This window comes from Rhipicephalus microplus, chromosome 1, assembly GCF_043290135.1.
Source record: "Rhipicephalus microplus isolate Deutch F79 chromosome 1, USDA_Rmic, whole genome shotgun sequence".
In the NCBI taxonomy this organism is placed as follows: Eukaryota; Metazoa; Arthropoda; class Arachnida; order Ixodida; family Ixodidae; genus Rhipicephalus; species Rhipicephalus microplus.
The window spans coordinates 154,338,950-154,366,164 of NC_134700.1; the positions used below are offsets into that span (position 1 = coordinate 154,338,950).

Consider the following 27,215-nt stretch of genomic DNA (forward strand, 5'->3'; position numbering starts at 1 on the left):
GGCCTATCGTCATCGACACCGTTGCAGGTGGCCTCTGCCGACCTGACTGTGACAGTCGTTGACAATCTTGTTATCAGCATTCCAAGATAGAAATGGATGATGATGAAATATGCCAAGACGTGGTAGAAGTCACTGATTACAGTTCTCAGTATGGCAGTTACAACAGCATATCGTACGTTGCGTTAAACGTAATCGGAGCGCCCGAGGTGTTTCCGGAGTACGGAGACTATTCGGAGACGTTTTCGGCGGTACGTTTCTCTTCTTGCTTGTTTGTGGATAATCCCCCTGGAGCGTGTTTTAGCTTGAATGAGATCGGTACTAAGCTTTAACCCGCATCTCTTAAAACCTCGCTGGGAAAGCGTAGGCAGCGGTCAGTTAGTGGAGAGCCCGTGACTGAAATGCGGCATTGATTTTTCACAGCGCACGTACGGGCCGTGGTGGCTGCAGCATTCAATATCTGACAGAAACTTCAATACCATTCTGCCGAAAGAAAGGCACGTCAAGAGCCAAGATTATGTCGGCAAGTACTGTCACCCGCACCTTCTTGTGTTGTGATTGTTGATCACGATCGCTTCGGATAGCGATCCGGCCCGATCCAGATCGAAGTTCTTGATCGCAATGGGCGGCCTCGTCCTATCTGCGGAAGGAGCCCAATAGAGATCGAGAAATTCAATGGCGAGTAAAAGTACACCGTGCGACACACGTAATCCCTAATAGTTTCTGATATCGGTTGTTGGTTTCTGTTATCTGGTTTTCAGAAATACAAACAAAATGAAATAGTGCCGACCAATGAAAAAGTTTTAAAACATTAAAAGCGATGGTTGGGCTCTATTTAATTTCGTTTGTATTTTTTGCTTCGTCTCGACCAGATGATTTTTCATCAAACCATTAATTTTTTCTCTAACAAACGCTACCGTTCTACAGTTGTGGCAATCGGTACTGCATGTGTTTTTCGTTTTTAGTATCCTGTTTCATGTTCATGCATGTGTCGGTGATGTTACTGTTGCCAAAAGCCTTCTAACGACGCACTTAAGCTACTGCGATGAGGGATGAAAAAAACATTTTTTTTTTGTAGACATTCAACCTAGTTCCAGACAAGTGGTGAGTGTTGTAGCTGCACAGTTAGTGTCAAGTTATTAAGCTGAAGAACTGTTCAACAAAACCTGCATAGAAGAATGCTGTGAATAGGGCAATAAAATTAAATTAGAATGTGCATTGCATGTCATGTACTATATATGCTCTCCATACTGTCATCATAAAATGGAGGCTTGTGTGGATGTTTATAAATAAAATTCTACAGCAAGGTCTGTGTGATTCAACTGCACTGCTCTGAACCAGTTCTCGTTGGGGCAAAATAAGTTAAGAATTTGGGATGCTCCACTTCTGTGGCGCAGCAGAAACAAATGGCAGTGTGCCAACACCAGGAAGGTGTTGCATTGTCTGACCAATCTGGACTATCCGCATAAGATAGAAAGGTGGTGAAATAGACACATGGTCGGCTGATGAAGCATTGATGTATCCTGTTATGCATGGACATGGCAGATGTGTAAGTGGGATGCAAACGATGCATGCCCCTTTGTGCTGTGTCATCTGCTCTGCTGCTGATTAACACCCACTTCCAGACTTGGGCTGAGAAGCCATGCAGTGTTTGCACATGTTTTGTGTTTACTTACGTACAGAAGTAAACTTAAAGCTTGAAACCCACGCGCTTGTCCCAAGATGTCGTCATACTGGGAAAGGTGCAGGAAGATTGGGGACAAGCGGTCCACCTCTCCTGCGTGTTTGGAAACAAACAGCATGGTTCAGAGGATGGTGTTGCTGTGCGGTTGAAGTGAATGACAGCGTGTGGCATCTCATGAATCGCTTCATGTGGTGCAGGTTAATCGAACCAACCTGCCCCTGGACTTAGTCAGGGCCAAAGGCTTTATGTTGCACACCTTATCCACCACCGCTTTTGAGAATTTAAGAACTGTTCGAAAATGTGTATGCATAATTTTTCAGTATAATGAAGCAAATCGTTTTATTGTACACTGTGACAGGTGGGTAAATAAGGCAAAACAACAAATAAGGCATGGCAGTTGGATTACGCTGTCCAGAAAGCCCACGATGTGGCGGGGAGGCCAGGCTTCCCCGTTCCCGTCTCCTGTTCCTTTGTCGGAGCGGCCCGCGACGTTGATTTAAAAGAGTAGCATTTCTCAGGACCCAATAAAGTTCTTTGTCTGTCTTTCTGTCTAGCATGAAGTTTTTGGAGCTTCATTCCCTCTCCTTTTTTTAAGATACTTGCAGCATAGGGCTGCCAACCAGATGCTTTTCTTGTTCCTGCCTTTTTTATTTCTTCTTTCCTTTCTGCTTCATTTTGACATGCTGGTGGATGATTCTATAAACAATTGAACATGCATGTTTGATCGATATTTCGCTGGGTCTTTTATATGCTATGTGGGCACATTCAAACTGCACAAAACCAAAAATTTTATTTCCAAAACATCCTCCTAGCACACCTAAAAAAAAAAATTGAAGTGGGAGGTTTGGGGGTTCTATTGTTGCTTACCACGACATTTTCGAACTTTACGGCTGAATTTAATGCAAATTATAAACTTTGCATAGAACACTTTTTCTGCTGGTTTTAATATGCAATGCTATAAATTACATTAGTGCTTTTTTTATGCGATCGTCAAATTGGAGAAAAAAAATGTGAAAAAATGGCAAACATGGCCGAAATAAAAGTTTGCTAAGTTCGATGTGCCTAAGCACGTTTCCCATTTCACAGAGGAACATGAGAACAGTGTCAGTTATAACAAACAGCCTTTGCAGCATTTTTTCGAAAGATCATTTTCTGACAAGCAGGGTAGAAAAAGAAAAGAAATAGTGAAAAAAGCGACTTCTTTTATAAAAGCTCATTTTCGAAACATAAAAGGAACGCCAGTCTCAGTTTTGACGACAATATTTCATTGAAGAGTGCTCATGTCAGTCGAAACAGGGTTTGAATATCATATATTCTCATTGACTTTATTCACAAGATATATGAGCCCAAAATATTACCCAGGCTGTGTGAGCTCACTTCAGTGCTATCAGTGGTGGTTATCAGCTTTCATTGTGCTTAAATATACTCTTTGTATTATTTTGCTGCCGCGACACTTTGCCCTAGTGGCTTGTCTTGAATAAAAATGTATTCTCATATTTGATTTGTCTCTAGTGTTTGTGATGTGTGCAAAAATGGGCAGCTGTCACCCATCTGGTCTCACTTGTTCCCTTTGTTAAAATGCATAAAAAGTGGCATAACATGGGACAAATATGTTGACGAGGGAACAAGTACAAGGGTTTGTACTATATGTCAAATGAAACTCGAACAGCGGCAAACCTTCGTGATGGTATAGTACGTGCCGTCTACTTATCACCATGGACAGGCGCGTATATATGCGCAGAGCTGCCCAACAGGGTGTGCGCACCTGTCAATCGTGATAACTAGACAGCCCACACTATGCCATTTCAAAGTTGTGCTGCTGTGGGGGTTTCATTTGACGATGATAGTACTTGTTTGCTGGTCGACGTTTTTGTTCCGTGTTGCGCCCTTTTCCTATATTTTAATTGTGCACCAACTAGCCCAGCAACAAGTTTTATTTCACTTCCTTTTGACGGGGCGCAGTAATGTGTAGTTACATGTGCATATTGTGTTTTAAAGAAATATTGGATGACTAACTCAGTAACATGATGTAGTGACAAGTTCCACTGGTAACTTATGTATGGCCGTCATTTATGTTGCTTTGATATGGAGTGTTTTCATTGTTGAGTTCTGTGCAGTGTGGTTTGGTGCAGTCACATCTGACGAAAGAGAGAAAGCGCTACTCGAAAGAGGGAAGAGGAGACAGTGTCACAATTAACTTATAACTCATATTGTAAGACTGCCTTTGTGCCGTGGTTTAGATAAACTCTGTAGGCCTAATTTTGCATCTTTTTTAGAGTACTCTATGGTAATGGGCTTTGTCATTGACGTGCCTCTCAGGCTTCACTATAGCTCCTACCCATTGGCTCAGTCATAGTGAGTGAGTGAGTGTAAGAATGCTGTGTTTGCACTTCTCTGGCAGAGCTTCAGTACGAACATCACGTGTACCCAGCCACAGTCACTGTTTTTGAGACTTACAACCCTGGGAGTGTTGTGAGGATTCTGGCCTATGATCGCCTCAAGAACAGGTTGGTGTGCAAGAAAGCTCATGGATCGGTCATTGTTAATTGGCATGTTTAAATCCTGTCTGCTAACCACAGCTCAAACAATACTACTTGCTGACACATTTTTCCGGCATTTAAAAGTACACCTGCCTAATGTCCTGTTCTTTGCAGCTGTACAGAGTGCATCACCGTGCGCATATGCAACTGCAAAAATGAGTGGTAGGGCCAACTAGGGGTGTAACAGGGCCCATCTAATTTTCTATTTGCTGCCTCTTATTTCTGTATTTCTGCTACCACTATTGCTGCCACAAATTTTTTGCTTCCTGCTTTTTATCTTGGAAAGACTGTTGTTGTCACACAATGAAAGAACACAAAATGACAGTTACGTCACCATGCATTCTCCTTGCCTTTTTGTGCACCTTCGTGTCTCCAGCTGTAATTATGTCTATTAGCATTCTACAAATAGATTGTCCTCTAGTACAAATAATGCAGTGATGAGAGAGCAGGGGGAGTGCGAACTACAGGAGGTCTTGGCAAAGACTGTTGCAACACTCCTTTTGTAGCTATGCATAGAGTTTCATACAATAGTACCTAGAGAGGAATCTGGCGCTAGTGTCTGCGCTGGCTCTATCAGCGGCGCTTGTACCCCCATGGGATTTATGGGAAGTACAGGCTTCAGATCCACTTCAAATGAATTACGTTGAGATTTGTGACGCTTCTTTTCAGAGTGCCAAACAAAGTGATATGAACTTAAATTTATTGGAAACTTGCTTCAGTTATTTGTATACAAACTTTATTGTAAAAAGTTTTTGTGACCAGGCGACGAAAGTGAAACCAGGGCAAATTCGACCATCAGGGTAAGCATCGCTCTGCCATCACGTTCCAGATTTTGCATCAAGATTTATTTAATTATTTTTTCAACACTTGAAAATAAACATGCTTGTATTTCTCTCAAAAGTATGGATTATCTATTTATGCAAATAACAGTACAGTATTAAGTGAGAAACACTTATCGTTTTGTCTTCTGCGACGCTAGGTGCATCTGTCCCAGTGGTCTGCCACCAACGCACCTCTGGTTTTGTTGTGAAGTGGAGTCAGCGGAGCGTGACGGTGCATCTACTTAGCTTCGTCATCACTTTGCAGTCGATTTAAAACGAGTATAGGAAAGACGCGCTCGTGAAAAACGAGAACGCGAGGCAACATCCTGCACTGCATGAGACGCTACATCTAGGTGCAGCGGTGAGTGGATCACGCTTCGTTTAAGCTCTCAAATATGACTCACAAAGCTCCAATGTCGCAGCAAATTAGGAGATTTAGTGGTCGTCAGTCTCTTCGAACAAAAGCACTGCTTCAGCCTCTTTCACCGCACCGCACTTACCCACGTTGTGCGAAGAACGAAACTGAAACTGTAGAAAAAGGTCTGTAGAAAGTTCACTAGTTAACCTGATCCAATCAGAAGCCTGTACTTCCCATAATTCCCATAGGGGTACACGATCGCAGCACCAGATTCCTCTCTAGGTATTATTGTATGAAACTCTATATAGCTATGTTAGTCTTGTGCAGGGTGGGCCAGCTTACTCTCGCCAGTGTTTAAAATTATGCCGACACAGTCTATGATGGTGTGACCCAATGCATGTTTCTGACTAATGCGTTGAATAAGTAACACTTTATTCTGTGTCTAGCCTGTTTGCTTTATTCTTCTCTTATCTACTCATTCACCAGATGGAAGGAGTTGTGGGTGGGAAAGCCCACAAAAGGTGCCGAGGCTTGTGCCTGGCCGAGACCACTGTCATTGGAAGACACGTTTGTTACCAGGTCAGTCGTCTCTCCTTTTACTCTATTTAATTCATGGTTTTGTTGCTGAATCTGTAGTCCGCATTTTTAAGGCTTCTTCCTCTTAGACCGTATTCATTTAAGATCATCGCTCATGCTAAGGGTGCAATGTAGCCAATAATTGTGTGTGGTATTATGTTGGATAAAGAGAATGCGATGTGGTAGCAGCCATTACAAAGTATGGTCGTTACAAGTTTTATGAGCTCTGTTTGAATATCTGCAGTGCACTACCTAAACGTTAGCCGACAGAAGCTGTTTACATGTCCTGTGTTCCTTCGTGTGTTTGTGTCTTTTCAGCTGTAATACAAGTGCAACTGTAGTATCAACGAGACTCTAGTTATGTTTGTGAATTGGCATTTCCATATCGGTTCAGGGTTCTGCGACTTGAGTTCCACCATGCCCACCTTGACTACCACGCTCAAATCGATGCGGTGCTGCTTGTGGGGACCTTTAAAAGGCCAGAGTCTGTGGATTCTGAAAGTGATGAACAGAGCATCACAGCGGTCACATCTCGGTCAAGTTGCAAGGAAGAAACATTCCTCCCATCACGGGCTGGATTTCATTCACTACCAGTTAGTATCGACTCTCTGCATCGCCTCTGTACATTGTCCCTGTACATGATGGCATGCTTCTAATGAAAGGTCATAGCACTGACTGTGCAACTTAAATTGAAGGCAGAGTTTTTTATTCAACATCCTAAAGATTTGAATGATATTGATTGATATGTGGGGTTTAACGTCCCAAAACCACTATATGATTATGAGAGACGCCGTAGTCGAGGGCTTCGGAAATTTGGACCACCTGGGGTTCCTTAACGTGCACCCAAATAACATTCTAAAGCAGCTCAGGTGTAAAGAGAAAATAAAGTTGGGTTGAGAGGGAACAGGGGCTTGATGTCAGTTAACGTGCTCTAGTTGCCATAATTTTTTTATCCACATTATCATTAATATGCAGTCTTTTGCTCGCATATCCACACTAACGTAATTGCACAATCTTTTGTTGTTATCTGCATTCATTACTGACAATGTCTAACATTGTTGGGCTGCTGTCCGTTTTGGTTGTCTCATACCTTTTATCTTTAAAGCGGTCTATGATCCTTTATTCATCTTTATTTATTTATTTTTCAGCACGAACTCCTGACCCAAATTTTTCGCTATCTCGATCTTTTGTCGATATGTAGGCTATCTGGCACCTGTAAGTAAGTATTTCATTCTTTCCATGCTCATCAAACCCAGACATATCAGTCTTAAAGGTATCAAAAAAGCAGTTCGATTCAAAATACTAAGTATGCATATCTGAAGCTTAATGAGATACTCCACACACCTGTTCAAATTGTAAACATTGGAATTAATTGATTAGTTGATTTAAGGCTGTGCTGAAGATATGTAGGTTTACTTGTATATTCTCATCTAAGCCTTCTCTGGGGCCCACATACTGGACTGGAAAGGTTGTCGCATTGTTTAAGTGGCATTTGTGGTCCTATTTACAGTAACAGATGGCCTCATGTAGTGCCCTTCACTAAGAAGTAGTCAGTTCTTGCTGCTGTTAGTATTCACTGTATGACATGGCTGTGTTGCAATGAAGGTTAAGCAGCATATTATAGTGCTCTACTTTTGTGTGTAATTTTCAAGGGGACAATACTACTGTTTGTAGGCTAGTACAAATATTTGAGCACTTCAAATTTTCTAATTGTTATTAACATATTTGCTTTTTTTAAATTTTTATTACTGGAAATTTTGAAGTATTTGAAATTATTGAATAGTTGTATAATAAATCGCATGTAATTCCCTCTCTGTAGAGGTGGTTTCACTGTGGTGTAGGGGTGTTGTACCAGAAACACACCTTTCCAGGGAAAATTCACACTGTCGTGAAGTTATAGTTTAAGGTTAAATGAACATATTACCCTAACATAGATTCTTCCTTTTTTAAGTTCAAAAGCTTGTTGTTATGCTGGCTTTTATTATCTTAGTAAATTTTAAAACGTAACATATTTTGCAGGTTAATACTTCCATTCTACCGAAAGTCAAATCTTACTACTATTCAAAGTTACTTCCACTTTCTTTGAACAAAAAAAAAAAAATAGACATTTGCACCTGCTTTGTGCCAATAAAAAAATTATATATATATATATATATATATATATATATATATATATATATATATATATATATATATAATATTATGCAGGTTAGTATGATCGCTTGCATATTTGTTAATAGACAGAGCAAATGTATGAATTTTTTGGACGTTGCAATGATTTATCGCATGTGCAAGTTCAGTTTAGTTTTATCGTCACCTCTTGGCTTAACATAGGGTATGTGTATATCTTTGTTCTTTTTTTCCTCTAGACTGTTTTGGAAAGTCTGCTACGATCATATATTTTACCGATGCCTGGACCTTCAACCATACTGGGAAAAGGTAGTAGCGAAACACATATACTTGTCTCTTATCTGTGCAGCACTAAGGATTTAAACTCTGTGGGTATAACAAGCTAATTATGAAAGATAAAGGAAAAAATTACTAATGTGTTAATAGAAATGTCAGTTTTATTCTAACTTAAATAACTTCTTCAACAGGTACTATCATATGATACCCAACTGCCTTGGAAGGGCTGATGACGATTACTTTCATAACAAATTTTCCGACAGAAAATTAATTTGCTGTCATAATTAAGTTGTAACGCGGTGAAGGTTGCTTGATCGAAAACTTGTCGTAAATTAAGTAAAGTACCACATTTGTCTCTCTGGCCATTCTTCCGTTTATGTGACTGCATACTGCTATCGATTGCATACTGCCTTGATGGCCATACATCTGTTAAAATAGTCACTGTCACATTGCTCCGTGTGTTGTTCAGCTCATGTCACATTTCTCTCAAGCTTACCAACTCTGTTTTTACGAAATGCTTAGAGGATCTCCTGTCGGTCACTTACTTTTGTGAATGCACAGTTGAACAACCCCTTGATGAGAGACACGCGCTAGGAAACAGTTATTGTCGTCTATATGAGGTGTCTCTTTTAATCAGGATACCACGTAAACATTTTCTCATTCGGCCCAATTTTTATCTACGTACGCTGCTGTCTCTTAGACCCATTTGTCTCTTACTTCAGTGTCTCTATTAAAAAGATTTAATTCTATACTACATTCTGGTGTGTATAGGAAAGAGGCGTAAATTCAAGAGCTCATTTTTTTTTTGTTAAGTGCAATACTTATGGGAACTAATAGACAATAAGGCCGAGGAAAGTATACGGGATGTTATTATTAGTATGTAACTGTGATGTAAGTGCGAACAAAGAAAAGTGGTCGAAAAGATTACTTTCCGCCGGCCGGGACCAAGCCTGCGACCTTCAAATAACACATCCTCTGCTTTAACGATTGAGCTATGGTGGCAGGGCGATTCATTTTGTTTCATTTTATTGTTTTTGCATATTCTTCAATGTCACTGTTTTGCAATATATCACTTAATGTACTTGTTGTTTTTTCATCTTTTCAAGCTTGTTTTGTGTTAATTATTTATGCCCCACAACTGCCTAAAGCCTTCATAGAAGGCTGGCAGTATGCAACAAAATAAATAAGTAAATAAATAAGTGAGTACTTCTTATCGTCACAAAACTGAGCCTTCATTCTATAGGTGGGCTTCACACACTGTTGGAAAATGCCACAAGTCTGCGCCACGGAGGCAATCGTCTGTGCCGTGCGCATATTAAAATGCTTGCGCAGTGCTAGAAAAGCTGCTGGATATGATGTGTTTAAGTTAGTGGAGACATTGTTTCACCACGAGGATGCCTAACACATGTTGTGTGCAGGAGTGCTGTTCCAGCTGTAAGGTAACCAAAAAGATGTCGTTCTCTTCATCGTTAGACAAGCAGCAGAAATGTAAGCGGGCCGTATTGTTGAGATGAGAGAAGCTTGCCAGGCCGTGGCGGTTGCATTTGGATGGGGGTGAAATGCAAAAACACCAGTGCACTGTGAATTAGGGGCATGTAAAAGGAGCCTTAGTGGCAAAAATCATTCAGATGTCCCCGGCTACGACATTTGAAATAATCATATCGTGGGATTCACTCATAAACCACCAAAACATATTTTTTTTGCTGATACAGTTGCGAGCTGCATCTTTTGAGCTGCTTCTTTTCCGCTCCAGGGTGCTCATTTTAAAACAGTAAACCTGTCCAGGCAGGTATTTATGCATGCCGAGTGCTAAAAGTGAATGTGGGAAAGCAAAGCGATTGTTGCAGATGCTTAGCAAGCTAAAACACTGAGGCTCTCCTGCACAGAGCCCCAGTGGTAGCAGTGGTCACATCATGTCTCAAGCAACTCTTCGGATCTGGCTATGACCACTGGCTACATATGAAACTGAGGCAGCAGTTTCGTGATCAGAAGCATTGAATGACTCTGGAGGCAGTCATCACTCCAACCACATGAGAGGGCACATACATATATACCCTATAAAGTGGGCAAAGGGATGACCACTGCCATAGCTCAGTTGGTAGAGCTCCAGGTGCATTATTCCAAGGTCGCGGTTTCAATCCCTGCCAATGGCAAGCTTTCTTTTCATCCATGCTTCTTTCTTCATATTTACGTTACAATTACTACCAATAATATCCATGACATTATTGTCAGTTCAGATTAATTTCAGTATACATAAAACATAACGATAGGTGTGCTGCCCTCTACCTGTTTAAGCTTTCTCTTTTCTGTGCTTTTTAATTCTCAAGGGCATTGGCAGGATGCTATCTGCCTCTTGGTATTGTCCATACTGTACATTACTTCCTGCAAGTGTGAGGTACATCTCTGGAGCAATTGATATGAAATTAAGCCCCATTACATTGCTTTGTGGGTGCTACTATAATCTATGTGTCTTGACTTGAGGGCGGACTTGGTGTCTCCAGGAGCAGTCGTTTGTGAAACGCACAGCTATGCGATGTGTGGATTGTAAGCTGCAATGAAAACTTTCTTTGACTCTCACCTGTACTCGTTGTTTCTTCCTTCAAAGATCGACGACAACGCACTCGAGGCCCTTCAGAAGCGATGTGTGACGCTGGAGAAACTCAACCTCTCATGGTGTGGCGCTGCTGGATATCTTTCTGCAGAAGCCTTTGTGAGGTCAGTGTCACCATTCTAATTGTCGTGTGTTTGACGCAGTTTAAGTACACTGCTAGCACTTTGGAACTATGGCCGTTTGTAATGGGTTGAATCAAGTCCCACTGTTTCTGGCGTTCTTTTACAGCACACTAACCGACACTTTGAGTGCCACTCGTGTCAGTCTTCTTGACTATCTATTTTACTTATTCTATAGATTCAGTTGCACTGCTGTCATTATTATAACAGAAAAGAATAATGAGAACTGGAAGGTTTAATTTTTTTTTTTTTTTTTTTTTGTGCGACGCATTTCAAGGGGAAGCATAAGTTTCGCGTACCTATGTATTTTGGGTTAGTGTTAAGAAAAGCACTTTGCAAGTTAAAGTTTGAAACAAAATTCTCTAGAAATAAAAAGGACATGAAATCAATAATATTAAACTACAATTTAGATGAACTACACACTAGAACATGTATTAATTTTAAAATATGTCTGTAGTGTGTGCACAGTGTAAGTATGTATTTGTATTCGCAGTACCTGCAGTGGCAAACATTGGTTGCCCAACCTGGTAACACTCTGATAAAATAATATGTTTGTGCTACTGCGTCTCTGCTTCACTCCATTAAAGTGTCGTGCCTTGCTTTTTTTTTTAATTTTCTGAATCGCCAACATTCTGCGTCACATTAAATTCAAGTTCTGTTCTGTGTTGGTTGCATTTTGTATTAGTTATAAAGTGTTTTGTATCATGCATACATACATTGTTTCCCCATCTGAAAACAAATAAACCGTGTGCATTTGTATATTTAATGCTTGTTGTTGAATGGCTGTACAGCTTTGAAGTATATTAAAATGATAATTATATCATGAGTTTAATAGAAACGGCATGAATTATCTCTCTTAGGACCTGTTTTTGTATGCCAAGTGAGAAAAGATTGCTTTGATGTTCAGTTTCTGTCTTTGATGGCAAACGGAATGAATGCATCGAACAAAATCACTTGGCGTCCCTTGTACAAAATCCTCTAATTGACCTTAAAGGGATGTACAGGGATAGCCAATTTTTGGAATTTCCCAATGAGCTTCATTTTTTTGGCATTCAGCTTTCTGGTCAAATGTAGAGGAAGATGCTGACCAAACATAAAGTAACTTTGAAATAAAATAAATTCTGGTTCTTGTACGGTGCCCTGTTCACAATTATGTACAAGGCCCTCAACATTGGACAAGGTATAGAATTGTGACTAAGACCCTCCCTTACTGGTTCTGAAATGTCTTTCATTTTTAAGGTCTTTTTGTATATTACCGGCACCTTCCTTCATCTTTGACCTTAGGCATTCCTGCTCAAAGGAGTTTTGTTTGAACTATTGTTAATTTCATTTAGCTTTCTCATTTTTTGATATGAGATAGAGACTGAAAATTCTTTGCAAGACAAATTCACAGTTCTTTTCATAAATACTTCCTTGAGATAAAACATTTATTTGATTAGTATAAGAAAAAAAGATGTGTTGAATCTGGCAAGTGGTTTTAAAAAGATTTCACTGATCATTTTATTCACGCGTAACGCGTATCAAATTTGTACTTGTGATATGGCATGGAGAAGATGTGCCATTCTTTAGGACTGTGTTTGTCTGTAGCAGTTTTCTTTTTTTTTCTTCCTATTCCTCTGTGTAGTTTCATGGAAGTGAGAGGAGAGCTTCTGCAGTGCCTCTGCCTGTCTTCTTGCCCATTCGTTGATAACGAATGTCTGAAGGTCATTGCAGATTACTGTCCAAACCTCACAGGTAAGCTATATTTTCTTCAGATGCAAATTATAATCCACCACTTTTATATGTGTGAAATTCACATGAGATAATTCTCATGAGACAAACTATTTCACTTCAATAAAAAAGTAAAAAAAATAATGAAATTAGTTGTGTTATGTGAGTTCCATAATTCATGTTAATTATGATGTAATTATTTATCTAAGTAATCTGCAATCAGTCAGCTTCAATTCTTACATAAAGGGAATAAAGTATTAGGCCCCATATGCATGCACAGTTTGTTTTTTGTTTGCATTCATTTTCAGAAAAGAAAAAAAAATGTTGTTGACATTGGTCCTCATTCATCATAGCAAAAAGAGGGACACGTGTGCTAGTTTACCTTTATTATCTCTATCACGTAAAGAAAAAAGTTTCTTGGATAGGCACATTAAATCCTTTCTGAGATTGTAATGCGCATGTGGTATTGCCACGTTTGTGCACATTGTAAGGTTATCAGTGTGATTTCTCCTTGTCTAAGTTTAATAATGTTGCACCTTTACGAAATAGACACAATTGGAAGTCTGTGCTTCATGTGTGATCGCTCTGTGTGTCGTTGTCTTTGCACAGTTTAAATATGCCACCAGTTGTTGTTTGCCTTTGGTGTCCCTTTAAGGGGGACGCGGGTCTTAGAATGGTCAAAAATGACCAAAAAATCGTTTTTGAGAAAACCGCATTTTTCGAATGTTTGCACCAATAAGCACCTGCCATGCGTGCGCTCGCAAGTCGAGCCCCCTGTCTCGCGCTTCCCATTGGCTAGCGCGGCCAAGGCCACCTGCCGTTTTTTTTTTTTTTCTTGCTCCGCCGGTCCGCCGCAGCGGTTGCTGTTCCGCGCGCGTGTGGTGTTCTGCCTTTCGTGTCAACGCTATGGCCGGTGTGAGCGGAGACCCTCGGCTAAAAAAGAAGACTCGTCAAGCGTACAGCAAGAAAAAACGGCGTGCGTGGAACGCGCAACGGAAGGAAGGCGACGATATCGTGCTGCCAAGAGCTCCTGATGCGACCGAGGGAGTTTTTTCCGACGACGGCACGCTGCCACAACTACCTGTTGTAGCCGAAGCGGTGCCAGCGGTGGTGCTCTCGCCTGGCCCTAGCTGCAGCATTTTCTTGGGTGATCGCATTATCGGGTCACCTGGTACTTCAAGCAATATTCAAGACCGTGTCGACACGATGTTTTTCAGTGCGGAGGAGACAGCCGAGCGCGCTAGAAATGCGGCGGATTTGAAGGAGACCTTGGCATCACAGTGCGCGACGGAACGAAAGTTCAAGCTACTCGACGTTGGACTGGAGGACAACGGCAAAGAAAACAGCACGGAATTCTCAATCGTCGACATAGCCGTGATAAACTCGTTGTTTGGGCTCGTCGTGTGCCCCGAGTGTGGCGCGAAAAGCATGACTTTTTCGAGGAGAAAAAAAGACTACGGCCTGTGCTCAAAGCTTGTGCTCTCGTGCAGTGACTGCGACTTCCGCGAGGACTGTTTTTCGTCCCCAAAAGTAGCCGGCGACAGTGAGGCCAAGATTAGGCCTTTTGAAGTCAATTTGCGTGCAATGAAGGCCATCAGCAGCATCGGTAAGGGGGCAACAGCTCTCTCGGACTTTTTTGCTGCCATGAATGTATCTCATCGAGGCCTGCACCACAAAACCTTCCAAAGCCACATGAAAACAATGCAGAAAGCCTGCAGTGCCACTGCCACCGAGTGTGAAGGTGCTAGTGTTGCTTGCATCAAGGACTTGTATGCGGAGTTGGGCAACGCACCCGGGAACATCGACGTGATTTATGATGGCACCTGGTTGACCCGTGGGCACACTTCACACATATGTGTCGGGTGCATCATCGAGATGTATACAGGTTTAGTGATAGACCATGTTGTCTTGTCAAACTTTTGTTTGGGGTGCACCTTGGGACCTAAAGGAAACGACGAAGGATACGCTGCCTGGCTTGTTGATCATGCACCTGTGTGCCAAAGAAATATCGATTGCAAGGCTGGTCAAATGGAAGTGGAAGCAGCCCTTCTATTATTCCAGCGGTCACTCGAAAAGCATAAGCTTCGATATACGACAATGCTTTCCGATGGGGACAGCAAAACCTACCACGCCTTCACAACAAATGAAGTCTACGGCTATATCAAGGTGGCAAAAAAAGACTGCATAAACCATGTGCATAAACGAATGTTTGCAGCCCTGCGTAACCTCAGCGACAAAAAAAAAAAAAGCTCAAGGTCAAGCACTTGGTGGTAAGGGCAGGCTGACTCAGGATAAAATCAAGAAGATCGCCTCCTACTATGGTTATGCCTTGCGCAGTCACAAGCATGATGTGCCAGGGATGCAGAAGGCTGTGCTGGCCACGCTGAAGCACATGTCATCCACTGACCAGACACCCAGGCATGAGCTTTGTCCTGAAGGCCCCGAGTCATGGTGCAAATTCAACAGGTCTGAGGCCAACAATGAGGAGCTGCCGCCGCACGACCATAGCTTGCCCGACTTTGTGTGCGAGGCACTGGAGCCCGTGTTCACGCGCCTTAGTGAGACAGCCCTTCCGGAAAGGTGCAGCGACGGCCTCACGCAGAACCCCAGTGAAAGCTTGCACTCTGTGATTTGGCAGCAGGTTTTGAAAACGCAGCACGCCTCGTTGCGCAGCGTCGAAAGGGCAGTGGCTGAAGCTGTCAGCCGCTTCAACCAAGGTGTCACGAGGAGCAATGCGGGAATCGCGGAAAAACTAGGGTACAGCCCTGGAGATCGCTCGGTGCTCCGCAGCCTCGAAAAGGACATCAGGCTGGAGAAGTCTAAGAAAAAGCACACTGACAGCTGTTCAACAAAGACCCGCCTTGCAAAGCGACACAAACCAGCGAGAGACTCGGCCTACAGTCCTGGTATGCTGTAGGGCAGTTTCAGTGGACAGCAGTGGCAATTTTCCGACAAAAATTGCATTTTGGACTGGAACATTGTGCGTAGATATGCTGTCTATGGAAGAGCCACTTGATTATACTATTCAAGTGTTTGCTACCATGCTGTTCAAGTGCTATTTTGCTTGCTGTGTACTTAAACAGACACACAGCGTTAAAAATACAGTTTCTCATGCCGTTTCGGTGGCCACTGAACTATTATTTTGAGTCTGCAGTCACACATTTAGTACTGCCATGTTCACAAAACACAGAGCTACAGAACAGTACCATTTGTATTGTGGTAAGTTAATTTCAAGAAAAGCTACTTTGGGTTGAAACTTCAAATGCGTTTTTCTCCGTTCGATATTTTTGCACACCGTACTCAGCCTTACGGGTGTTTTTTCTGTGTAATAATTGAGCAAAAATGGCAAATGTGGTATCATTTTATTCGTATTGAAATGATCTGGGGGGTGATGCTATTTTCATCACTCGTGCACTCCCATGAAATTTACAGTTAGGTGTAGCAGTGGCTGCTAATTAGAAAAAAATGTTCATAGTAATTTCATGATCCTTTTTTTTTTTTCATGTAAAATGCTTCTGAATGAATAAAAATAGCATCACCCCCTACAGTAGATCTTTAGCAACAGTGTCATGCATTCAGATTTTGGTTTAGCAAGACTAAATTTTCATAAAGCCCCGTAACGAGTATGAAACTAATTTGATTTCAGACATCAATATTTTATGAACCATTGCAGCTATAAAAAAACTAATTACAGATTTGAAATCAGCGTAAAAAACTGCTCAACACTGCCCATTTTCATCTAGCTGGCACTAAAAATAAGAAAAGTTGTCTAAAGACCCACCTCCCCCCTATAGGAGGCTCGTGAAAACCAACCAGTATACTCAGCTTGTGATACCATTTGTACATCTTATTTAAAATATACTCAGGGATTTTCGTTGTCATTTAAATGGAGATATATACCACACATGAGCTTCTGTGAGCTGTGTGCGAAACAATGAAAGGCACTAGGCCAAATCGCAATAAACGTTGTAAGACTAGTCTAATTGTTGGATTGAGGAATGATTCTTATTTAGTCATGTCTCACCACTTCCAGGCTCTGCTTCCCCTTGGAAGTTCTGTTTTGTTTGAATGAACCATATTTGGGTTACACATGACCTGTGCATGTATCATTGTGAGACGTAGAATTATGAGAGCCTAACTTGAACTAGGCATCTAGTCGACATTACTCGTAACTTTCACAAGGCTGCAGGAAGACACATTTAACAAACTAATTGGCTGCTTGTTGGGAGAAAATTTAAGATTGGGTGCCAGCCTTTCGAGCCTTTCTTCCTGTCCTCCCCCCCCCTTTTTTGTTGAAAAAAATTACCAGCAATATAACTGTATGCTGCTGGTATGCAAATTTCATCACAGGTGTTGACTGGTCGGAAATCACCCTCTGAAAAAAATTGGATCAGGCTCAAATAGGTACATTTCTCGGTAGCTACCAAAACTTGTGATTAATGACTATTCCCCTTTATTTTCACAAGAAAAGTTTTGATAAGCAAAACATATATTTTTAACTAGTTTTAATGTTGTTGCTTCTGTGAAAGAATGCATATATCTGTGTTGCTCATAAACTTATCTTTATGTGTCTAGTTCCATATTCACAGACAAGCATGACTGAGCCACAGTGCGATATTCAAAAGCAGATCACATTTTTTTTGGCTAGTACGACAGATTCTATAGGGCTAGATATAATGCTGGCGCACGTGGCTGCATGTGGTGTCACACCAGAAGGTTGACAAGCATCGACCTTCTGGTGTGACGTCACAGGCAGACACGTGCGCCAGCATTAGTGACAACAGCTTTGTGCATATGTACACTAAACAAACTGCAATAAAACATCATAGTGGTGGGAACACTGGCCTTCAGCACTGAAGTACTGAAGCCGAGTGCTCTAACCATTATGCCACAGGCGTGTGCTTCATCAGTTGAAATAGAATGTCTTCAAAATTGCCCTGCATCTTTTCTCGGGGCTGATGGTTTATTTAGGGATGCCCTTGATGCAGGCCAGCATGTCGCCGCGCTTGATGTGTTTTCACTGTGCCGACCGAAGTGTCGTCGAGTTGTCTTTATGCTATTCGCTTCGCAATGGATGATTGGCACCAGTGAGTTTAGTTCTGCTGCAAATGGTTTACTTTTTTTTCTCCTACCCTTTCTTTTATTCATTTCCACAGAACTGGAACTGAAAGGTTGTTGCAATCCCCTGCTGAACAGGCTCGGTTTTCTTCAAATATCTCACCTGTCCAAGCTAGTCTGGCTGGATCTGTGCAGGACTGAAATCGAGATGTTTTCTCTTATCTCAATTATCAGGTGAGCTGTTAACACTGAGTCATGCTGAAAGGCTTGTTACACATGTTTCATCGGAAAGCATTGATATTATCAGTGTTTATCGGCACAAACTAGCTGAAAATTACTTGTGGACATTTTTCAGCTACCAGCTATGGCTAAACATTAATGCATTAGTTACAGATTAAATAACATCAGCTACGGCCTAAACATTTCTGATCTGAATGTAGGGAGTTTACCAAAATCTCGGCACATCTGGAAGCTGGACTGAACATTTGCAGAACTTGAAAAAACCGCAGTATGTCTATTGAGCTGAGGTATCTTTACAGTGGACTTACCTTGTTTAAATTCCAACTAAGCAGCATTTCGTGTGTCAATGTATTGTACAATCAATACTTGAATCAGTCATACTTAAATCAGTGGCTTTTCCTGTTGGAGAAACTCGGAGCAATTTAAATAATGACTTGTGGTCATGTGCTTCGCAAGTTTTTTGCGAGCATAAAATAGGCAGCAAATTGAAATTGGTGTACACCTTACTGGTTATCGGTACCGCTGTATTTGCTTACACAGTACTGGGTGTCCGAAAGTAATGTTTGTTTTCTTCAAATATAATCTTAAAATTCCTATTACTGTGGAATCGACACAGCAGAACTGTTGAGGTTGCTTAGTTAGCTTTGCATGTACTAACTAAATATGACCAGGTGTTAAAAATAATCTGAAAGACACCACGACGTATTTTTGACATTTGAATGTGTCTTAAGTTGATTAAATGCTGTCAAATTTAATTATCACTCATTTTTCAATACGAACAGCAAGGCAGATTCTTTCAAGTATCTCTACTGCCATATGTCCGCTTTAGGTGCATCAAAATATTCACATGTTAGTTATCACCATATTGTGAACCACCTTGCTTACTGTATCAATTTTACTAAAAGAATGGGCTGTAAATTGATGTTTACTATGTTGTTGTTAGTTGTCTTGAATTTTTGAAACAATCATTAATAAGAGTAAAACTTGTGATGATTGTGCGGAGCCTGAGTGGGGACCTGGCGCAATGGATAAGAATGTATTTGCATTGCAGGAATTGCAACAAGCTCAGGCATCTGTCCCTAGGCAGCTGTCCCGTTGTCAACAACTATGACGACATTGCTCTGGAGATCAGCACCTACCTGGGGTCAGTGGCTTTATATTTGTGCAGCTATTTATTAGCTCATCTTTTTAAGGCTCTCATTTTAGCTACCCTAGTGATCTTGAGAGACGTTGGTGAAGAAAAAGTGTCTCTCTAATTGGTCTGCAACACCCTTTGATGGGCTTAGACTGCACAAAACGCCATAGAAACTTCAGCACAAATACAGATACTGTAGTCTGATACAAAGTGCTACACAACTACAGAAGAACACGAGTATATGTGCAGATGCAAACGCTTTCAGACATTGTACTGGTTACAACAAATGCTACTTAAGAAATTCACTGTGAACAGTCAAGTCCCGCGTACGTGTGCCTATTACATGTGAAAATGGAGTAAAAACTGTGCGTTGCTGTTACTTTCCGGAAGGTGGAAATGTGCAGTTCCTGAAGTGTTGGACTGATTAAAAAAGAAAAACTGAAAAAGATTGAGAGCCTTAATTTTTTTTTTACTGAGAAACATTACAGTTGCTAGAGGAAATACGTGCCCGAGTAAAGCACACGCTTAGGGTGCTAAGTAATGTTAGCATGAATACAGACATTCAGCATTTCACAGCGTGCCAATCTGTCGTTTTGAGGCATGCATAGTCAGTGTCAATAGAAAGTTAATGTTGGCCAGGGAGTGCCTAATTTTGAGAAGCAAGAGTGTGCACTGCTGGAGTTTCTGAATCCTGCTCTTTTTCCTCAGACACTCAAGCTGCCACGAGATGTTGCCTTTAGTGTGCTTGTGTACACAATAACTGCGTGCGTGCGCTTCAACTCTGAAGTAAAGTCTACTCTTGCACTTTTTCAGAAACCTGAGAAGCCTAGACCTTTACCGTGCTAGAACACTGTCATCTGTTGGTGCCAATTTGTTTGCCCGGTCCTGTCCACATCTAGTCAGCCTCGATTTAGGCTGGTGGTGAGTGCCTGTTTCAGTCTGTGTGTTAAGTTCACAGGGCTGGGCACTATCAAAGATACATGTATCTCAGATACTCTTAGATACTCCTTGGGTATCTTCTATCTGTATAGCGATACGTCCCGCAAAACGAGTACAGTTAAACCCTTTTGTAAGAGGCATGCTCCGGACAGCTGCTCTTGTTTTTTATATAAGATCTGTCTTATAAGCAAGGTACCTCATATGCATTTTCTTATCCATTGGTATCTTACAGTAGGCACACTGGTGTCTCCCGTGGTACCTATTTGTCTGCTGTATCAGTGTCTTTTATAAAGAGGTTTGACTGTATCTGCATTTCCAATACATTCAATAATGCATCATGTATCTTAAAAGAAGATGTGAGTCAAGAAACACATATTTTTCCAAAATTACACATCTTTCTCTTTTTTTTTGCTTTGAGAAGTTTGGTTTTTTTTACGTCCCCTACAAAAAACTGAACATTGTTATTAAACTTGCAGTAAGATAAAATCGCTTTTAAAGAGCACAAGGTGGCTTTTAAAAGCTAAAAAGAGCTCATTGCAGAGTTTCCTGGACATTGTCACCGGGCTGCTTGCCATTGTATTTCACATGGAGAGTTCATTAAAGCCACATGCTCGGAATAACCATAATTGCCAAGCTTTCATGATGGAAGAAATTATTTTTAAAAAATGTATCTTTGCCACATAGATGAGCTTTGACTTGTACATTTTAATATGCGTTTTTCTCAAGATCCATTTTCGGGAAACTTCTTCCGTTTAACTTCATGTTTTTGGTACTTCTGATAGCCAAATCAGAATGAGATTCTGCCCACATATTTCTTAACATGTGAAGTGTGCAAGTATCACCTTTAAAACTTTATATTGCCAGTATAATTATTATGGACCTTATAGGCCTTAAGCAAACAATTAGTAAGGGCTGGCATTTTTAAGAATTCTCACATTACAATTTTTTTCTCCGTCAAAATATTTTGTATGCACTTTCTTGATAGTTACAGTTAAACCCCTTTATAAGAGGCATCCTCCGGGCAGCAACTTTTGTCTTTTATATTTTTTTTGTCTTTCTTGTAGCCACGGTGTTTTGCTGCGTACTCCAATGCGTACAGCATCTTTCGCTTAAATTCAGATGCGGCTATACTGTCGTTATCGAAGTTCGTCTTGCGTGGTGCTTCATTGGAATGTCCCGAAAGTGCAAACATGGGGTTGCTTCGGGTCTCACTGCTGTCACAAAGAAATTTGAGAGATCCTGTCTATGTAAGCTTGACTTGCATGCTATGAGATTAACTAATATTCCAATTATATTGTCAACTATCGCTTGAAACGTGTTGATGCTATATGCAACAGAAAAAGCATTTACATAACAGATGATATTTTAGCCTACCATATTATTGTTCTTCGTGTTAAATTATGCAAGAAGTAATTTTTTTTAACCATAGCTTGATTGTTTGCACAAGTGCTGTCTTTGCTGTTCTCCGTTTGCATCCCACACATTACGTAAGCCTCTGTTAAGTTTTTCTGTTTTTACATTTGTAAACTAATAAGTCTTCTGTAACGTAATTCTCTATTCCTTCCCTTGTTTATTCTTATTCGCAATCGTCTGCGTCATTGCTACTATTTACATATCTACATTCCATTTGAGTAAAGGGGAGGAGTCGAAAAATGCAAGTTTTTTAAAAATTACGTATTTTTCATTTTTATTTGCTTTCACAAGTTTAGCTTTTCTACTTTCACTACAAAAAAACTGAGAATTCTTATTAAACTCGAAGTAGGTAAAAAACGCTTTTAAAGAGCACAATGCGACTACTGTAAACTAAAAAGAGCCTATTGTCTAGAGTCCCCTTGAAATCGTCACCTGGTTACTTGCCATTGCATTTTTCGTGAAAAGTTCACTAAAGCCATATGCTCAAAATAACTATGATTGCCAAGCTTTCATGATGGAAGAAATAATTTTTAAAAACGTACCTTTGCCGCATAGATGAGCTTTGACTTGTACATTTAGAATGCGTTTTTCTCAAGATCAATCTTTGGGTAACTTCTTCAGTTTAACTTCATGTTTTGGCACTTCTGATTGCCAGATCAAAATTAAATCTTGCCCACATATTTCTTAATATGTGAAGGGTGCACCACCTTTAAAACTTTATGTTGCCAGTATAGTTATTATTGACTTTAAGCAAACAATTAGTATGGGCTAACGTTCTTAAAAATTCTCATAATACAATTTTTTTTCCATTGAAATTTTTTATGCGCACTTTTTTCATCGTTACAGTTAAACCCCTTTATAAGAGACATGCTTCGGGCAGCAATCCTTGTCTTTTATATGAGATGTTTCTTATAAGCAGGGGACCTCGTATGCATTTTCCTTGTTGCATTGGATGGGTTATTTCAATGGTTTTGGGACGTTAAACCCCACATATCAATCATCAATGGGTTATTTCAATGTCACTTTAAACACAGATGTCTAACTTGCATTTAGATTGTTCTAGTTGGTGAATTGCCATAATCTGTCCATATATGAGTAAACTTCTTTGGTTGATTGTTAGACATTTGTGTAGCTTGACTGAATATTGAGACCCATATAGACTTCTTTACTTTTTCCTCCCAATTGGTCCACAGTTTACTTTAGTGACCTTGGTAAGGCAGAAAGCATGACTAACTTCAACAAACCCATAACAGGCATACTGAAATATAGTTTTTTCTCTCTCTCTCTCTGTAGCAAGTGCTCTCTCAGAATATTATGCATCGTGCAAACTTTTTGTCCATCATTTTTCTTTCCAGCACAAGCATTGAGTCGGGATCCATCCAGGAAATCGCAAGAGGTTGTCCACATTTGAAGAGGTTGCTACTACCTGCTGTTCGGTATGTGATGTTCATGCTGTTTTCAGTGCTGTAAAAACTATTAAAAGTACTGATTTGTATGTTTGGCAGTGATCTAGTGCTTGACCACATCTTTGTGCATTACGGTGACAGCACGGCAGCCCAGTAGCTGGACGGTGACGTTTTGAGGTAAAGGGCGCAGGTGCCATTAACTCTATTATATGTAATAAACTATTATCACAGACAAATGAGACCAAACCAAGTTAAGGCTATGATTCATGACATAAAGTGGCATGGCTCCTCTTGGGTGAAAAAAAAATTTTTGGCACTCGATGCTCGAAGCAATAAACTTCGATACTAAGTTCATTCGTCGATTACTTGAAAAAGTGTTGAAAAGACTCTTGCAGCTGAATGATTTACTTTGGAAACCTTTTTTTTGTGTTTGTAAACACAATGAACTTGATGTAAACTTTTTCAGAGACATGTAGTTTTCATTGGTTTCCAATATTATCCTAAAGTAACTCTGCCATGAATTTTTACTCAACTGTAGAAACACTTTTTTAAACTCGTGTACTAGACCTGGTGTTTTTATGACCACAGGAGTTGTACCTGTGTTCAGCTTTTCTTTACATGTGTTCATTTCCAATTTCCTCATCTTGTGCTGCTTACCTGTTCGAAGAGTTTTCAGAAGTAGAGATTTCTGATTACTTCAGATGCTAACGCCATCAACATTGAAAAGTCGACAGTGGTGATAGAATATTTACAATCTAAACTGGCAATGATTGTAGATGCTGTGAATGAGAGTTCGAAATCGACGTTTGGCTCATTTTCAGCGTCCTTTGCGACACGGACCTGTATGCTATTGCGAAATATTGTCACGACCTTGAACATCTGGACATCCTAGGATCTGCAGAGGCGAGCTCATCTGGAGTCATTCAGTGAGCGTTTTCTCGTTTTAGTTTCTTGGCGGTGTTAGTGTCTGTTTGTGCACAGTGCAACTACTGCCATAGAATCCAGACCTAACGATCTCCCCCCTCCCTCAGGGAGTCGAAATTAGCGGCAATGTGGAAGTGGGGCAATTTCTTCTTTCCAGAACAGCACACCGAAATGCAAAATGGCGGCAGCAAAGACTTTCCCCATTAGAAAACAACGGGAGTATACTATATGCAGACTTTCTCAAAAGTTCTCTCTCTCGTCTGTGATGTGATGGTTCATACAATGATGGCTCACAAACTCAAGAAACGCGTGTAACAGCATACAATATTGGAAATGATAACAGAGACAGTGTGTGAAGAGCACTAATTACAGCACTCTTTACACTCATTAAACAGCACCCTTTAGTCCCGGTCTGTGTCGTCCTGTCCAGTTTTACATGTGTTGAAAGAACCAACTAGCCTAGCAAGCAATCATCCAAGATAATCAAATAACAATAATAATTATAGTTACTGAACATTGTTACATTCATTAATAACACTTTCTCTGAAGGTCATGTGCAGTGTGTATTCAGGCTCAATGAATCAGCTTGACTGTGAATTTTTAAAAATTTTCTCATCTTTCTCCTTCGTTACGTTTTGTTTCGTTTTAATATTGTATAGCTGGTAACCTCTAGTGATTATTCATGTGCTTACTGTTCTTCATGTTTGTTTTGAGAATGGTATTTCTTTTCTGTATACTTTATAGGCTTTACATCAGTTGTAACGGCTCGCCCTCTGTCGTTGCTTGTTGCATACCAGGATCAACTTTCACGCGTAACCTGACATACACATTTTTGTAATGTTCTGCTCCACAATAATGCTCTTGGGGTAAATGTACAATCGATAAACGAACAAATGAAAAATACCGTATTTACTCGCGTAATCCTCGCACTCGCATAATTATTGCACCCCCGAATAATGTCGTCTGCTCGTTCCAGCCACTGATGATGATAGCACGCACCATCTGGCGCCATCTCTTAACCGTTAAGCGTACTATTGCACAAAAATTCAATCCAATTCAAGCCTAGCCGAAGTGGCCAGCTCGCGTTGCGACGTGTTTTGTATGTTGTGTCGGTAATCTTGTCACGTTATGAGGCGATACTGAAGCTACACGGCTGCTTTCAAGTTGCAAGTGATGGATCATGCACTAAACAACGGCAACAGGGCCGCCGGTAGGCTGTTCGGAGCCTACGAGTTATGCGTTCGCTACTGGTGACGGCAGCTGAAAGCCACCAAGACGTGTCGGGCCTGCCGTGTGCCTAAAGCTGGAATTTATGGTAAACTTTATTTCTTCAGAAAAAAACTAAATAGCCATCAGCCCAATACTGACATCCTACGCTTACCTTTTGAGGGCTCCTGTTGAGCGACGAACGCTACCGCTACGCCCGCAACGACCACAAGCTTTGCGTATGGTATTCTAGTTCTCGACTATTTGCTTCCACTTTTTGTGTCTCAAATAAATCTTGTCTTATGTTAAACCTCTGCTTTTATTGTTGAGGTAAGTTTTAATTAGTACTTCTTAAAGCTTGCTGTTAGTTGCTGGTGTGAGAATCCCGATTTGCGGCCACTTGGTTCTCTTTTTCCCTCTTACGTTTTCGTAGAAAGTTTTCCCCGCGTAATTCTCGCACCCCCCAACTTTGCATCGGTTTTCCGGCAAAAAAAGTGCGAGGATTATGTGAGCAAATACGGTAGATAAAAGTCTTACCTCGTCACTTTTCTCAGTTGGTTGAGAGGTGCTAGGAAGCTTATTGCCACCGCTTTTATACACACAGGGTGCTGAACGAATGCAAGCAACTGAAGATACTCGACGTGTCCTTCTGCTTCAGTATCAGCCTCGATGTTGTGCAAGAGTGGAAGAGGCTGTACCCCAAGGTGCAAATTAAGAGGAGTATCACGGACCCTTGTAGATGACATGCTGTTCCCTATAAGTGAATTTACTGTACCTGTTTCAGAAATTTCTCTCATACCCCGACTATCTAAAACTGGCTGAAACTTTGTGTATATATTGTTTGCTTCTGTAAAATGGACTGTCATGTAATAAATGTAAAGTTTTATTATGTGTGCCGGTGTTTACTCATTGTAGGAAAGTGTGACCATGCCTCAACAACTGTCCGAGCTTTGTTTTTTAAATGCGAAGCATTTCTTAACAAACTTCGGCGGCTTTGAGTGAATCTATCCATCTGTCTAGCCGCTTACGTTTGGGTGATCTCATGGTCACCCCTTTAACTTGGCGTGAACCAAAATTAGCATGGGAGGGTAAGATGGTTTGAAGAATATGACGTGCTGGCAAAGACATGAATAATATCACAATCCCGTCACAAAAAACACTTCCCGCCAGATAGTGGCACATACCCACAGGCGAGTATGTGCCGCTAGTATGCTGGTATGTGCCACAGGTGATTTACACTTAGTATCTACGCAGGAACGACGAGAACACACATGGGCAATTTTAACGCGCGAGCGTTTAGCGATAGCCGACATCGGTAGCGTAGACAGGAAGAATTTGAAGAATAAATGTCTGGGTCCCAGCTAAAATCAAACCTAAGCATTCTGCGTAAAAATGAAACATTTTAACACAAAGCTACGCCAGGTCCTGAAATTACTTTTTCAAATATACCCTAATCTTCGTGAAATGTCGATACTGGTTGCAGTGCTGCCCACCCAATTTTCTGAACATTACACATGTACTACTTTGATACAGCCGTCACATCGGGTTAGCATCAATTGTGGTTAGCTGCCATGTACTGAAGTTGATTCCTATAGCAGTGTACAGGGCCAGCATCCTTGTGAGCATCAGTGCTTCATATCAGCTTCTGTTGTTGATAATACGCACGTTCCAGTCGGTATCATTGCGCAAGTGCAAACAGCTGGTTATATAAACATCTGCAACTCTTTGACATTTGTCTGTGCGTGCAACATTTGTACATATATTTAGCATCATTTCATGAAGTGTCGCTCAATAAAAAAAATTGCAACATAGTCACCTTCCCTCCACATGCTTTGCATAACGTACATTCCCAGGAAAGTGGTATCTGCCGGATTTTTTCTACGAATGCATCCTTCAAATTATTTAATTATGTGGTTTTATACTTCAATACCACAAATGTAATTATGACGTATGCAAGGGTGGAAATGCTGCGCCAATGTGACCTGCTGCACCAAGCCGCGCCTAAACGGCAGTCTGCACGTGCCACGCTAAATTTAGTCGAGAGTTTTATCATCGACCGAGCAACATGCGCA

The 27,215-nt window shown here is 40.9% G+C and overlaps 1 protein-coding gene across 2 annotated transcripts; it reads left to right on the plus strand.

The window, feature by feature from the left end:
- On the plus strand, positions 1-26,036 carry Fbxl4 (F box and leucine-rich-repeat gene 4). Of its 2 annotated transcripts, XM_037429537.2 has the most exons (15): positions 1-248; positions 421-520; positions 4,083-4,188; positions 5,887-5,979; positions 6,371-6,569; positions 7,125-7,195; positions 8,346-8,415; positions 10,988-11,097; positions 12,737-12,846; positions 17,979-18,114; positions 19,172-19,264; positions 20,069-20,176; positions 22,963-23,043; positions 23,835-23,939; positions 25,748-26,036. In XM_037429537.2, exons 1-15 carry the CDS (start codon positions 93-95, stop codon positions 25,884-25,886), a joined length of 1,677 nt encoding a protein of 558 aa, XP_037285434.2. In that variant the 5' UTR covers positions 1-92; the 3' UTR covers positions 25,887-26,036. The 2 variants fall into 2 exon arrangements, with proteins under 2 accessions (XP_037285434.2, XP_075743641.1); XM_075887526.1 differs by lacking the exon at positions 25,748-26,036 and having other exon boundaries at positions 23,835-23,943.
- Positions 26,037-27,215: the final 1,179 nt, after the last annotated feature.

Coding starts and splice junctions, on each gene's coding strand:
- Fbxl4 (XM_037429537.2), top strand. CDS start 93: ATGGATGATGATGAAATATGCCAAGACGTGGTAGAAGTCACTGATTAC. Junction 521..4,082: donor CAAGAGCCAAGATTATGTCG/GCAAGTACTGTC, acceptor CTTCTCTGGCAG/AGCTTCAGTACGAACATCAC. Junction 7,196..8,345: donor AGGCTATCTGGCACCTGTAA/GTAAGTATTTCA, acceptor TTTTTCCTCTAG/ACTGTTTTGGAAAGTCTGCT.